Source organism: Crocodylus siamensis, chromosome 5 (assembly GCF_052110815.1).
Source record: "Crocodylus siamensis isolate JL-2025a chromosome 5, ASM5211081v1, whole genome shotgun sequence".
In the NCBI taxonomy this organism is placed as follows: Eukaryota; Metazoa; Chordata; order Crocodylia; family Crocodylidae; genus Crocodylus; species Crocodylus siamensis.
The window spans coordinates 14,753,387-14,767,646 of record NC_143399.1 but is presented as its reverse complement, the minus strand read 5'-3'; the positions used below and the strand labels follow the sequence as shown (position 1 = coordinate 14,767,646).

General features: G+C 39.2%; 1 protein-coding gene across 7 annotated transcripts in view; it reads right to left on the bottom strand.

The window, feature by feature from the left end:
* Positions 1-7,053: 7,053 nt before the first annotated feature.
* Positions 7,054-14,260, bottom strand: part of NFIA (nuclear factor I A) — a 308,443-nt gene continuing 301,236 nt past the window's right edge. For all 7 annotated transcript variants that reach the window (XM_090049569.1, XM_090049573.1, XM_090049571.1 and 4 more), the window contains one exon: positions 7,054-14,208. In XM_090049569.1, the coding sequence (XP_089905695.1) occupies positions 14,191-14,208 (18 nt within the window). In that variant the 3' untranslated portion in view covers positions 7,054-14,190. The remainder of the gene's footprint in view (positions 14,209-14,260) is intronic.

Here is a 14,260-nt window from a genome sequence, read left to right as displayed (position 1 = left end):
TTTCATAGTTGGTAGGCGGTATTTCTAGTCACTCCTGGTAGTGTTCAGGGGAACAGTACTCTTCCCTTGTCGCCCAGGGTTCGAATTATATTCCTGCTCTTGGGTTATGCTGCTGTTGGTGCTGCTTGAGGCATGGGATGGGCCAGGGGGACTCTCATTTCTTATGGGGGAGCCCTTGTCTCTTATGGGGGGGCTCAGCCCCCCCCGCCCCTTTGAGCTTCCCTGTAATTCGAACTCTGCTGTTGCCCAGGCTTCCCCTATTTCTTATCATGGCAGCATGCTTTGCAATATCCAAAATGATGAGGTGCATGGTTTACTCTCACTGGAATGCAAACCTGGAAGTCACTCCCTCTCCCCGGCCCCTTCTTGTCTCCTGTGCAGTTTGCTAAAGCTCCATTAAGTAACAGGAGACCAGGATCCCAAGTTCACCCCAAGGCTGTGCTAAATGTATAGAGAGGCATCTTCAGGCTCTAGGGCTCCAGCTTGAGGCCTTAATGAAGCTCAGAGAGCCGCTGCCTTCTCGTGGAAATTTTTGTGAACAATTCTCCGTCATCTTGTTTTTCTTATGCTGTGTTTTGATGGTCTTGGCTCGGGCTTTGTTTCCTGGGTGCTTTGTTTCTTCTTTCTTCAACAGAAACGGTCAGTCCGGGTGGGGATTCCAGGCCCCCAGCACTCAGCGACTGGGATATGTAGTCATACTGGGGGACTGAGGAAGGAGAATGACAGTCGAGCTATTCCAGGGCCGCTGTTGTAACTGGAGAAGCTCTCAGAGCCGGTGTCTTGCCTGCCCTCCGCATGGGTGAGTTTGTGCAGTTGCAGTTTCATTGGCTCACCCCCACTCCCACCATTACCTGTACTTGAAACGCTGCATCCGTGACTGGGTTGCTGGGCATGAAGACTATACCTTGGGCCTCCAGGTATTAAAGCATGAGCCTCTGCTCCATTAATAAAAGCTGTAGCAGGGTCATACCCACCAAGCTTTACCTTTGGTTTGTTTGCCTGAGAGTTGCGCAGAGCATTGCACTGAGTGGGAATGCACCCTGCTAGGGATGTCCGGCGAATGGCCCACGGGCTGCATGTGACCTGAAGGGAAATAAGCTGTGTCCTCCCAGCTCCCGGCCAGCTGTGACTCCTCATTTTGCTGCAGCTGTAGCAGCAGTCAGAGGCTCTGGGAGCAGTGCAGCACAGCACAGGGCACTCGAGGTGAGGCTGGGGCTTTGCAGCGCAGCAGTGGAGGGAAGTGTCCACATGGTGGAAGGAGGTGCTCAAGCAGGCACATACAGCGGTGCTGGGGGGTGGGAGGGGAGTTGCAGGCATGCAGTGCAACGGAGTGGGGCATCCATGTAGCCTGCAGCCTGGAGGCCAGTGATCCCCGCTGATTTGGCCTGTGGGACATGCAGCCCCTGGCTGCTTAGAAGTTGGACACTCCTATGTGGTGCTGTGCTGACCTGCTCTGAATCCTGCAAAAGCTACAGAAGTCCTGTGCAAGCCGCCAAATCCATCCTCAGAGAAAACACCTAAGGGCAGTTACATCCAAGTCTTTCTATATAAACAAAGGTGTGGGTGGCAGGATTTACTTCTATAGCAACTAACTGTAACAGAGGGTGATGGTTGCAGGGTGGAAACGAGCAGCTGGAGAGCAGGGATTGCTAAGAAGCAAAGATCCTGTGTACATGTAAACATCACGCTAATAAGGAAGGGGAACGAAAAATACCAAGGAATTATTTGAGAACTGCCACCATGGCTGTTCTTGCGATTCTAGTGATTGCAAACCAAGGTGCTGCATCGTTCAGGGTGCCTTGAGATCCCTTTAAGGTTGCCAGGAGGTGCTGTTCAATATTAACACTGACAGGCGTGCAAACACCTACACCTGATTCACAAGATGAACCCAGAGCTTTCAAATAGGAATCCAGAGCATCAAAGACATTTCTGACATGCTGTGGCCTTTTTGACTTCTTTGCAACAAAAGAGCTGCGTTATCATTTTTCCACAGTTAAAAAAATGAGCAAAGGCTAAGGGTTGGCATATTCCAAAGACTGCCTTGAGTCTTGAGGGGTGTAAATGCCGGTCGTAGATTAACTGCTGAGCAGTACTGCTCATGTAGACAGATGACCAAGACCAGATCAGGGCACAGGGCTGGGAAACAGCTGTGGGGGAGGGGACACTTTTCCAGCCCTGTGCCGTGATCTGCCAATAGGGGCCGGGGCTGGGAAACAGCTGCCCTGCAGGCAGGACAGTTCCCTCCTTCCCTCTGAGCCCAGGCTTGACCCCAGTGCCCTTTGCCAGCCCAGGGCTGGCATCTGGGGAAACCTGGAGCTCCCCCTGGCTGATGTAGGGGGCGGAGTAGTCCTATACTGAATTGTTCCAGTTGGGAGCAAATTTGCTCCCAGCAGGCGCACATGTAGATGCTCTCCCAGGGAAAGCTTACTGTGCAGTGTTCTACTATGACATAAGCTGACAGTATATTAATAGCTCAAGTAGATGCGCCAGTTTGTTGTAAGTTGCTATAGATAGGCCACAGCTTGAAGAAGTATAACCAATGTTTTCAGGCCTAATTATAGACATCTGAGAGCCTTTGTAGACACCTAGCTCACAGTGGGCTGATTTTCAAAGCTGATGGCCACAAGCTACTCTCATTAATTTCTATGGGGTTGCTGGTGCTGTTTTGAAAATCTGTTACTTAACTGACTAAACATGGATTTGGGGTCCAGCCTAAAAATTCCTGCTAATGTTTATGCTTATGTAGAGCGTCCATCTCGGTCTAATGACTCCATTATATCTGGCATGCAGTAGCGAGAACTGGTGACCAATATGGGCCATTCCCATTCCCAAACTCAATCAGAGGCTTCCCACTGATTTTCAAACATGTGACCTTATGCTGATGTTCCTTTATTCTACAGTGAATGTTGCAATCATGGAAAGAAATAAAAAATCTAAAAAATAAAATTTCCCAGATAAATGGAGCCAACATAAATTCCACCTACTACACGTCATGCGGTGGCCAAATGGGATTTCACTACCTTTTAACTTTTTTACAGTAAGCCTGTCCCAGGAAACTACTATCTTCAAATGCCTGCAAAATATTTGGCTCTGTAAATCTGTATGAGGAGCCATTATCTGTACTGTAGGAGAGAAAGTGAGATGGTGAAAAGGATACAGTACGGTCCTAAAAATATAGCCATTTTGATAACTACAGTGCAGTGTTACTTATCATATAGCCTCATCGGAGTGTGCCTACAGGCTTGATTTTGAGTTACGATTATATAAATCTCAGTCACAAATTTATTGCCATAATTTATCAGCTCATGTTGCTGAATGGCCAAGTAGTTAATTTTAAAATGAAGTGGTGCTATTTTCATTAATACCCTTGTGCTAACTACCTATCAAAACACTCAGAAGCAATTAATACCATGTTGCTGAAGTACTGAACCAATAAATATTTCCAGTCTTGGCTTGTCTTTGGCAGATAAAAGACATTAGGCTAACCCACTGCCTTAATAATGCTTTCCCATTCCCTTTCTTTCCATATAATCAGAAACATTTACATTTAAGGAAGAGATTAAATAGCTAGATCAGCCCGTAACATGAATTTAAAAGGCTGTTGTTTCATGACATATAAGTAATCCCTTCAGGATATCACTGTAATAACAATAAGCCTGAAAGAAGATTGAAACTTTCTGAAGATTATATATCATCAATACAAAAAGCAATTTGGCATAGTCTGCATTAGAAAAAAAGCCTAGTTTGTCTCAAATGTTGAAATTCAGTATAAGTACATTGTCAACAACATTCTGCTTCAAATTTCACTATCTGCTAACGCATTATAAATGCAACTTTATTAAAGGGGTGTTTTTTACTTTTGAATATAGGCTGTCGTACTTACAGGCAGAATGGTTGTCAGACTATGCTTCTGTTGGCAAGAATAAAATCTGATGGCAGTGTGTGAAAACTTACTAAAATGGAATATGTCTTAGAGCATGCCTTTTTGTGCATCTTAAACCCAACGTGTACGTTTCAAAACCCCGTGGCTTCGAAAGGAGTCATTTTCTTTATTGAGTAAAGTGCAACCAGGCCGAGGTCAGTGAGTTTGATCTTAATGGAACAAAAACCAAAACAACTTGGACAAAATATTCCTGACTCCAGCGAAGTTCTTCACTGTTTAGTAGGTTTTATGATTTTCCAGGTTCCTATTTAAGCCAAGATCTTTTCAGTGCTGTACTGCAATGTATTGTGCTTTTTTGGAACTGGTGTGTGTGTCTGTGTGTGTGAGTGTGTGCGTGTACACTGTGTCACAGAGCAAGGAGAGAATGCAAGGGCTTCTAATCCGTGCAAAGTAAAGTACATGTTTCAATGGGATACTGATCATATAAATCTTCCTGTAAACAAGTTCTATTGCTTTTCTTAGTTTCAGACAGATGTAGTATCAGAATACATTATGGAAATCTCTCCTCTGTGCACAGAGATACACGAAAATTAGTTCTGGAGCCAAAGCCATGCTTGACTGTGTCCAGACCTGGCAGCTGCTTAGGAGTACTGGGCTATGACAACATTGGCTTAAACATAGAATAGCAGTATTTCATCTATCAGCTGATCCTGTGATAGCGACTGCACCACTACATGGAACAGCAGAATGCTTCATTATTTTTTGCTAAATAATGAATACTGCTATATGTTTTTCTCACCTAAGGTTCATATTTTCTGTTAGTCAGCGGGACCCCCATTGTAATAGGCATATTTTGTATTCTTCTACTGTGCATTTCAAATTGAGCATATTATTATTACTCTAAAGTGTGCTTTATAGACATGAATTTAGCACTGTAAAGTAGGCAGGCCCTATTACCCTTATTTTGAGTGTAGAGGAAATTGAGAGTCCAAAGAGAATAGATGATTTGCTCAAGATTGTGCAGAGTGGTAGACAGATCCTTAACTTCCTGTCCTGTAGCCACAACGAGAACCATTGTCCCTGGCTATTTTACACACAGACTTTTTAGTCATGGAAATGTAATAGGTGCCAAAATGGAGAATAAATGGGAGGAAGGTGATAACATAAAGTTTGGAGCCCCAGAGCATAAAAAAAAATACAGTTTCTAAAATGGAAAGTTTTTAAACATCATAAACACAGGGGAAAAACTCAAAAGAAAGTTCAGTTTAAAACTGGAAATTGTGAAATTATTTATGAAACTGCTTCCATTGTCCTGTTAGCACTGCTCATAAACTGGGGCTTATTTTCTAGTGTCACTTGCTTATCCCAGCCATGTTGGACTCCTTCCCCTTCTCCTCTTAACCATTTCTAAGGCGTTCTTTCTATCCCAACATCCATGCGTTTTGTTCGTTCCCTTATCTACCACTCCAGATTCCTGCAACCTCGGCCACCAGTGTCACCACCCATCAAAGGAAAGGTGGGAAGTGGTTGGTTATCAAACGCTACCACCAAAGACCAGTCACTTTCCCCTTGGGATCTTTCCTGTAGCTTCCCTCTTCCACCACATTTTTTTTGTCTGTCTTACTAAGTCCTACATAATTTTAAACTTCTTTTTCTTTCCCCTTTTGGTGTAACTCTCCACTCTCCCTTACCAACAATGCGTTTGCTGCTAATGCGGTGCTTGGGAGTTTTTTGTATGCTGCTCTTCCATCTGTGCTACTCTAAAAGGTCCTTCCTCTTTCTTCATCTATACACCTTCTGAAGGCCAAATTATCGCAATTCTTATGACATCTGCAAGTAACTACTGCAGCCTAGTTAGAAAACAATATATGATTGTCTGGATACCATGGAGTAAAAAATAGGGCCACGTTGCATTAGCAGGACACAACCAATCAGAGAGGAAGAAAACAAAGCTAATAGTCACAAATGTCCTCTATTTACCACAATGTAAACTTAGGAGTAACAACACTATTAGGTTAACCAGTAGGTCTTTTCTCCTTGAATTAAGGTGGAACTGCTGCAGATTTACATTGAAGGTAGCTACCATTAGAATTGAGCCCCTTGTTATTGAACATGGCCACAAACAAGGATGCTACAACGACCCAGCCACACATAACAGCCAGAGCCTATTTGGACCACTTAGGAATTTAAAAAAAAAATGGGTATGTGTATATATAAAAAAAAAGTACAAGAGTTTTGTGTGTGTAGAACAAACATTTATTGGAAAACATTTATTCCCCTCAAAACAGTATAGAGTAATTCATATAATACCTGCATGTCTGTGGGGTGACTTAGAAAGGTACAGTGTATTTCAGAGGTAGCTTGTATCTCCTGTTAGCATGATACCAAATAAGAAAGATGCCCAGTTGCTCTAATCTAGTGATATACCCAGTGCTGACTTCTATACAGAAGTCTATAAGAAAGTACTTGCCACTCAAAAGCAAACTGTTACTTTCTGCCAATGTTAATTTAAAAAATGGAATATCTTTTTAAGCAAACGTCCTGGATGGTAAAACTTCAAAACTGTCTCTGTTTTAGCTCTATATCAGCCTTCTGTTTAGAGGTGTAATAAGTATAATGCAGCTCACAACGCCTAAAAAAATAACTCTATGTAGAAACGTACTAAAAAGTAAATTCAAACACTAATGGTAAGTGTGTCAGCTAGAGTTGTTGCATAGTGACCTTCAGATGCATACTGACATCTTTAAAGGTGACCTGTATCTAAGATGCAGTCCACTGTTTTCAAATGAATTAATCTACTCTGCCCATTTCTACAAAACATGGGTTTTTTTAAGGCTGATTGTACCTTTATCTTGAATAATGTAACCTACAGAAGTTCACTGAAGAGTAAACTATTTATGCACAAGGAAGAAGGTTTATAGACAAGACAGTGACAGAACTGAGCCACTACAGCTTATGTTACACATTTATACGTCTGTGTGACTGGGGACCCAGGTATTGAACTGGAACCCACAAAACTGAAGAGCTCAGAACAAACTACAATGCATGACTGGTCCAAAGTGCTCCGTTACGCACACTGATAATGTTTCAACAGCAATAACTACCGTGGCACCATAAACGCACAAATACACTTCTGTGCACAGTACAAAGTAAATAACGACACAGCTTGGTAGCATTAGCAATTTTTTATTTTCCTTTTTTGTTGCATAGGAAATGCAGTACTTGCTTCCAGTAATTGTATTGTAATGTGAGAAGGTGGTAGCACTAATGGTTGAATACAAGAGTTAAACTAATCCACACCAGCTCAAAAAACCTGCGGAGACTTAGTTGAATAAGAATGGATGCCCACAGTGATTCTCAACCAATTACAATTTTTTTTCACAGAACACAGTAAAACTAAAATGGTAACTATGAGTCAATACAAGTATACTAGAGGCACAAGGGGCCTGACTCATAAAAACATGAAGACAACATGGTATTAACACGGGTGTCATGTGAATTTGCAGCAGATCTTGCACATGTCCACTAGAAGTGTTTTGTACCCCAAACTAAAAATTGAAATTGAGAGACTTGAGTGGACAGGTCTCGTGATGTGGAGAGGGGCTAGGTGAATGCTTAACTGCGGGAAGAAACCAAATACGGGTACAGAATGCGTATTTCCCATTCACTGCATGTTCACAGCAAAAAACGTTGTAAGCCTTTACTCCAAGGTAGCAGTCACCACTATATATTACATCCCTACAGCAGTAACATAACTAGTGGAAAAGAAAGAGGATCTACAGCTGGGGAATCTGTCTACCTACCACAGTCTATTCTAACAACAGCCATTCACAGTCATTCCCTTTCTTCTAACAAAACAAAAAAAAAATCACTAGGTTGTAGAATGGGATAGAGCAGAGATTTGGTTAAACAAAACAGTTTTGTTCATATATAAGCTTAAAAATAGATTAACTAAGTGGAAAATAGTCTTCCTTAAAAAAACACTGTAGAAAGTACAAAAGTTCACATTGTATACAAGTGTCTTCCTTTTCTGTGGAGATCAGAGGTAGCGCATCTAGCATATTTTGCTATAGGATGTTTTGCTATGGTACAGACTAATTTCTTCTGTAGTCAAGTAGCGTTGTACGTTAATGTATAAAACCCATGTAATGGCCAGAGTACAGTATAGGATAGGTCTGTCCTATACATTCTGCTTTCCTCTTAAAACTCAACTGTATTTCAAGTGTCAGAACATGGTGTTCTGTTTCCTCTCTCCTCCCCACCCTGGTTTTTTTCTCTGCTTGATTCTGCTCCTATTGCAAGGTTATGTAATCCTTGGGTTGAGGGCATAAAAGGCAGGCGGGTGCTTGTGCTCAGGGAGAAGGACTTGCTAAAACACCTTTCTGGACAGAAAGCGACCTCAAATTTGGATGAGAACTGCCCATCAAAATCCCGTGTTAATAGCAAATGGCCTTTTATGAATCGGGCCCAAAGTTTGTACAGTTCTGTTTGAAGAAAAATATTGCAACTGTGCATGAAACTAAACAACCACATGAGGTTTTCTTTTTTTTTTCTTTTTTTTTTTTTTAAATGGTTTTTCTTTTTATATGAGGAGGTCTGGTGTGAAGAAGGGTCAAGCACGGGTACCTGGTTAAACGCTGCCCATTAAGAAATCTCTTGCAACATGAGTTCAATGTCACTTATGGGCGTTAGACTTGTCCCTTCAATTTATGCATACGTTCTTCATAGAAAGCTCTTGGAATTCTTATGGTAGCTTTCAAGACAAAAATGTTACCAGGCACGGATTTCTGGCCTCAAACACCATGTCCTGCCTTCCAGGAAAAAAGAAAAAAAAAAGGAAGAAAAAAGAAAAAAAAAAGAAAAAAACCCAAACACAAGTAATACTGAATTTAAGTAAATGTATACCTCCAAAATACTGAAAACTCCCCAAATCAAGAAAAGACAGAATTTGCGTTCTCAGTGAAATATCTTTAAACCTATCTGACAAGAACCAAGTCAGAAAAAAAGACTAACATAACTTTGAGTAATATTCATACAGCTCACTAAGCATTATGGAATAGCATGCATTAATATTGTACGGTTATTTTACATCACCTATATCAGAAGGTTCTGACAGACAGCGAAGGCTACCGGTGTAGAAAAATCTTACTTCAGAAGAGCAATATAATACAGATTTCACAGGCACTACATTTTAATATATCAGGTATTATGCTGGTTTTCTTATAATTCTTTCTGTCCTAAAGCTGGCATTATAACAATGACCAAAAAGGCAAGGATTGAAGTAAACGGAAAGTAGATACCAAAGTTGATATATTTTTTTTCAGATAGATTAGTGCATAGTTCTCATGCAGATAAACACTGCTATGCATTTACATTGTTGGAAAGCAGAGTGAATTGAGCCCAAGTTGTCACATTTTTGTAAATCATTTTGCCAGCCTGTAATAGCACCATGTAATGGATTTGCATTAAACATTAAATTGATTTCAGAATTGGTGACACAGTATTCACTACAGTTAAGTGCTATGGAATAGCTTCAATGTTACCTGCTATATATCAAAGCAATTTTCATCCCACTGCTTTTTTATTGGAAAAAATAAAAGGAAAATGTACTCGATACTAATTAGACTATTGCACAGCCTTGGACTTGATGATGGCATAGCCGGGTTTACTGTCAAACAGTAATACATGCATTGACTTCAAGACAAAATTGGCATTGTAAGCTTGATTTAATGAAAATCCTGCCTAGCAGGCAGGCAGTGTTCACTTCATGAGACCTTCCTCCAAGAGACCTCATGAGGTTTATTTAAATTTTTTTAGGTGCCATTGAAGCTCTCCTTACATTATCATGCCGGTTATAGTTTTACTTTTGTTCGATGGAGGCCTTCTACAGAAAAAAAAAGAAAGAAAGATATTTCCAGAGACACAATGCAAAGTACAATATTAACTGACATTCTTAAAAAAAAAAAGAAAAAAAAGAAAAAAAAAAGATCACCACAAGGGGAAAAAAAAATCTGTTTTAGGCTATGTATCTGGTTTTTTTGTATTTTTTGTACAGTTAATTTTATAACACTGTTACTACAAAGCTGCAAAATATACGGAACAAAAAGAAACAGTGAAAGAAAATAAAACGTTAGAGGGATTTTGCATATTCCTGTGGGCCGACTGAATACTGTGGAGTTGTGGAAAGTTTGCGTTTCCTTTACCCTTCAATTTTAAGGTGGGGGAGGGAGAAATAAGAGACAAAGTGTACCATGGCTGCCTAACTTTATTCCGTAAGTTTTATTCTAAAGGAAGAGGAATAAATAATGACCTTACTGGGGTGCACGGCATGACAAAACCCAAGTCTGAAAAGGGGAAAAGACAGCAATTAACTGGTGGAGTCAATTTGTGATAAGCACTTTTTAAATCTTGGAAGTCGGGTGGGTGAGTGAATACAGGTCAGTGTTTGTGCATCTGACAAAAATTGTTCCAGAAACAGATTTTGGGGGTGTGGGGAGGGAGGAGCAGGGAACGGGACCTGTTCAAGTGATTCTTTTAAAAAAAACGAATCAAACAATTTGAAGAAGGGAACACAATGCAATTCTGACTCAAGGACTAAGATTGTTCGCCTGAATCCTGCCTGTTCTCTTTATTGTAGACTGCACACCCCAAAAGCAGCTGTCTTGCTCAGATCTCCGTTCTTTTGCTTTACTTTGAGGAATAAAACACTGTTTTGTTCTCAATACCTGAACAGAACCAAACTGCTGTGTTTTCTGCATGATAATAAGGTGAACAAAAATTTAATTTAGTGTGTTTAATACTTTACAACCACTGTTGGTTAACACCCTTGACCGCCTACCTAATGTTTTAAAGCCTTTAAAACATTTTTTTTCTGCAATTCTGCTCAGAATTCCCTAACTTTAGCGTCATCAAACTTAATACGACAAAATACCTTCAAAAAATACAGCATACCTGTAATGTCCATTTACAATGGTTCTTCAGTAGCCTATACTTCTCAAGCATAGGAATATGCTATACCATTGAGAGAAGAAAAATAACTGTATTTAAATACATACAAAAAGGAAACAGGAAAGTTTTTAACTTAAATCCAGTTCCCAAAGGAAAAAAAAAGCAATTCTATGAACGCTGCCTTTATAACGAACAATCAGAAATTCACCTAAGCTAATTTGACAGAAATTTTTCCTCATTTAAACAACATTACAAAAGTCCTGCATTATAAAATAGGGTAGAATAAATCAGTGTAATCAATAAAACTATACAACATACAAATTACATATCTTCTGAGTGGGCAGTTTAATTCTCTCTCTTTGCAGCCATGACTACAACATGCTCACTAAAAACAACTAACTGCCCAAACTATTGCTTAGTTTGTTTTGTTTAAAAAAGGGTGCAATTTTATTGTATATACAACCAATTTACTGGTAATACCTTGGCTTATAGCAAGGTTCTGACAAAATGTTTGTCTAGGCTTTTTTCCCTTCACTGTGAAGCACTGAAAGCTGCTATTTTTTTTAGTGCACATATGTCTTAATAAAGTAATGCCCAGCTAAGTGCTATAGGGAAGGCAAAGGATGCTGGCTAGAGGATGTGATACCATATACTAACAATCACACAATACAATAGAGCAAAATGACTACTCAACCACTTATCAGACACATATGAAAATCCAAAACATTTTATTTTTTCCTTAAATAGAGAATAACCAGTAAACAATTTTCAGAACTTGGAAGTTTAAAAACGTGCATATAAAAATGGGCATTATATACTTTTATTGAATGTGGATTGATTGCAGTCTGCTAATAAAAATGGGTGTGGGATCTGAAGAAAAAGGAAGGTTTTTTTTTTTTTTTTTAAGGCTTGCTTGTGAAAGGAACAGTTGTAAAACAAAAATTGCTTGAAGCAGGGTTCAGCTTAGTGCTTCACAGTTTGACTGCTTCTCTAAGAAGAGCCCTTCCCGCATGTGCATTCAAAATCACAAAAGTACAAAGACAAACACCTAAAACACACTGCGTCAAGTGCAGCACCAACTTTGGTCAAATAAAAAAAAAAAAATCAAAAGAAAAATTAATAATTGCTAAGCTCGTCTACATGATATAAGCAGGTATTGCATATTTTCATATATCTGGGAAAAACAAAACAAAAGGAAGACTCCAAATAAAATGTAAAATGCAGCAACATCCAAAAATACTGATAATCTAGCATCTACAGATCTCAGAATAGCACTGCCACTGACCGTACAGGACAATAAACACTACTCATATCTGCGGAACAACTAACATTCTATTTAATTCTAGATGTTGAAACTGACGATGGCTGACATAAAAGTCACATTTACAAAAAGTGTCTCCGAATGCTTGACTAGGGAAAAACCCCCTTCAATATAGGAACATGTGCAACAATTCCACAAATAATCGCTATCCAGGGCAAGGCACATTGATATGGAATTTTTTTTTTTGTTTCGTGCAAATTAAGAAAAAAAAAATTGTTTCAGGGAAAAGATGAGGAGCAAAGTGTCTTCCCAAGAATTTCAGTTACTTGATTGTATAGGACAGTAGTAGAGACCCTTCTGAAGGGCTGAACAAACATAGTTTAAAGGCAAGTGCCTGGAATAGGGATTACAATATTGTGTCTTAATGCACTCTACTTTACCCTACATTAACTATATAAAAATTAGTTACTAACACTAGAACATGCAGAGACTTTCTCTGATTAGCTGAACTTGCCAACCAGAACGTATATATATGTATAGTATAGGAAACCTTCTTAAAGTTGCATGTGAAGCAAAGGGGCGCTCCGCTGTCTGATAGAAAAAAATCACTTGCACTCTTTTTTTCTTTTTTTTTTCTTTTTTTCTTTTTTTTTTGTACATAAGATACAGGACGTACGGGGTCCAAACTTTTTTATTTTTTTTCAGCAAGTGCCCTTGCTTTGAACTGGCATAAGTTGTAGTATCAGCATTCGTTCAGTATTGTTTTCTTTGTAGTCCAGAAAATGTACCAGTTCAGGGACACAAAGGTGTTTTAATTTCTGGACTGCTCTCTATTAATCCCAAGGTGTTTGAGAACTGATAAACCCTATATTGCCGGAAACACGTAAAATTTGTCAGAATTGGCATAATTCATTATAGTGACTTTTAGCTTATAAAATTAACAGATATTATGATTTAATTTTAGTTATGTGCTTTGATAACAGAAAATGATTAATTAGCATTTAATGTAGTTAACATATTGTGGTAAAAGCACCATTAGATTTGTATTTTTTTAACTTTTCCTTCAGTTTTAAAGGGATACAAGTTCAACAATAAAAAACATAAAAAGCAAAAATAGCTCCCCTTTTTCTTGCAAGGCTGTTTTTTACCCCAATAATTTAGAGTCCCGGGGTGGAAGGACTTGGAAAACAAAAATAGAATTTTCAACAATCTCTATCTTACAAAGATATTTAGCTATCCAATGAAATTGCACTTTACTCAATTCAAAATTCGATTGTTTTGATTGATTCCTGTCAGTTTCTGTCAAAACAGACCAACTTCCCCATTTCTGTGTGAATTTTTGTGTAATTGTTGAAAATTGTTGAAAAATGTTTTTTTTAATGTAAGTGCAGCATTTCAAACTTTTTTCTTTTTCTTTTAGTGTATAGTAGTAGTTTGATGTTTTAAATCACTCTGCAATCAAGTGGAAAAAAACCTGTTGAAAATGTTCTTATGATTTTTGTTATGTATCTAAGTGCTGACTGTAAAAAAACAAACAAACAAAAAAACAAACCTGCAAATTTTTTCCCGATATGTTACAGAAAAACATGCTCTATGTCTGTCCTGTAAGTTATATATTGCAGAATTCAGCTACTACAAAAGTTATAGTTTAAGTGTGTTTCATGATTTCTCAAGAAGTCTCACACCTGCATGGGAAAAAAATTGATGAAAATACTGTAAAACAGTTAGGCTCCATATGGAAAGTGTGTTACAACAGCGAGTCGGTAAGCAGCAGCAGAGGCTAGTACTACCCAGTGTCACCAAATGCTTACACTACCAATGAAACACTTCAAAAATTATGAAGCCCAACCATTTCCAGCACCATATGAGAAATTACAACAGTCCCTAAGGTGTCTAAAAAAATCTCAAAAAAGTTATGGCCTTTGCTATTCAACCATAACGTTTGCCTTTTCCATGTACTAGTTGTTTGCTGTTGATATCTGTTTGTCTCCCCTTCCATTGACGTGAAGTAACTGCGCTGTGTTGCTGCTGCTTCCATGTTACAGAGTTGGGAAGGGGTCAGGTGGTCTGTCCGGTGGGTGGTGGGAAGCTGCGACTTTTATCCCAGGTACCAGGACTGCAAAACAAAGAGAAGAGCTTATTATAAACGAGTGATATTTTGGAACGGG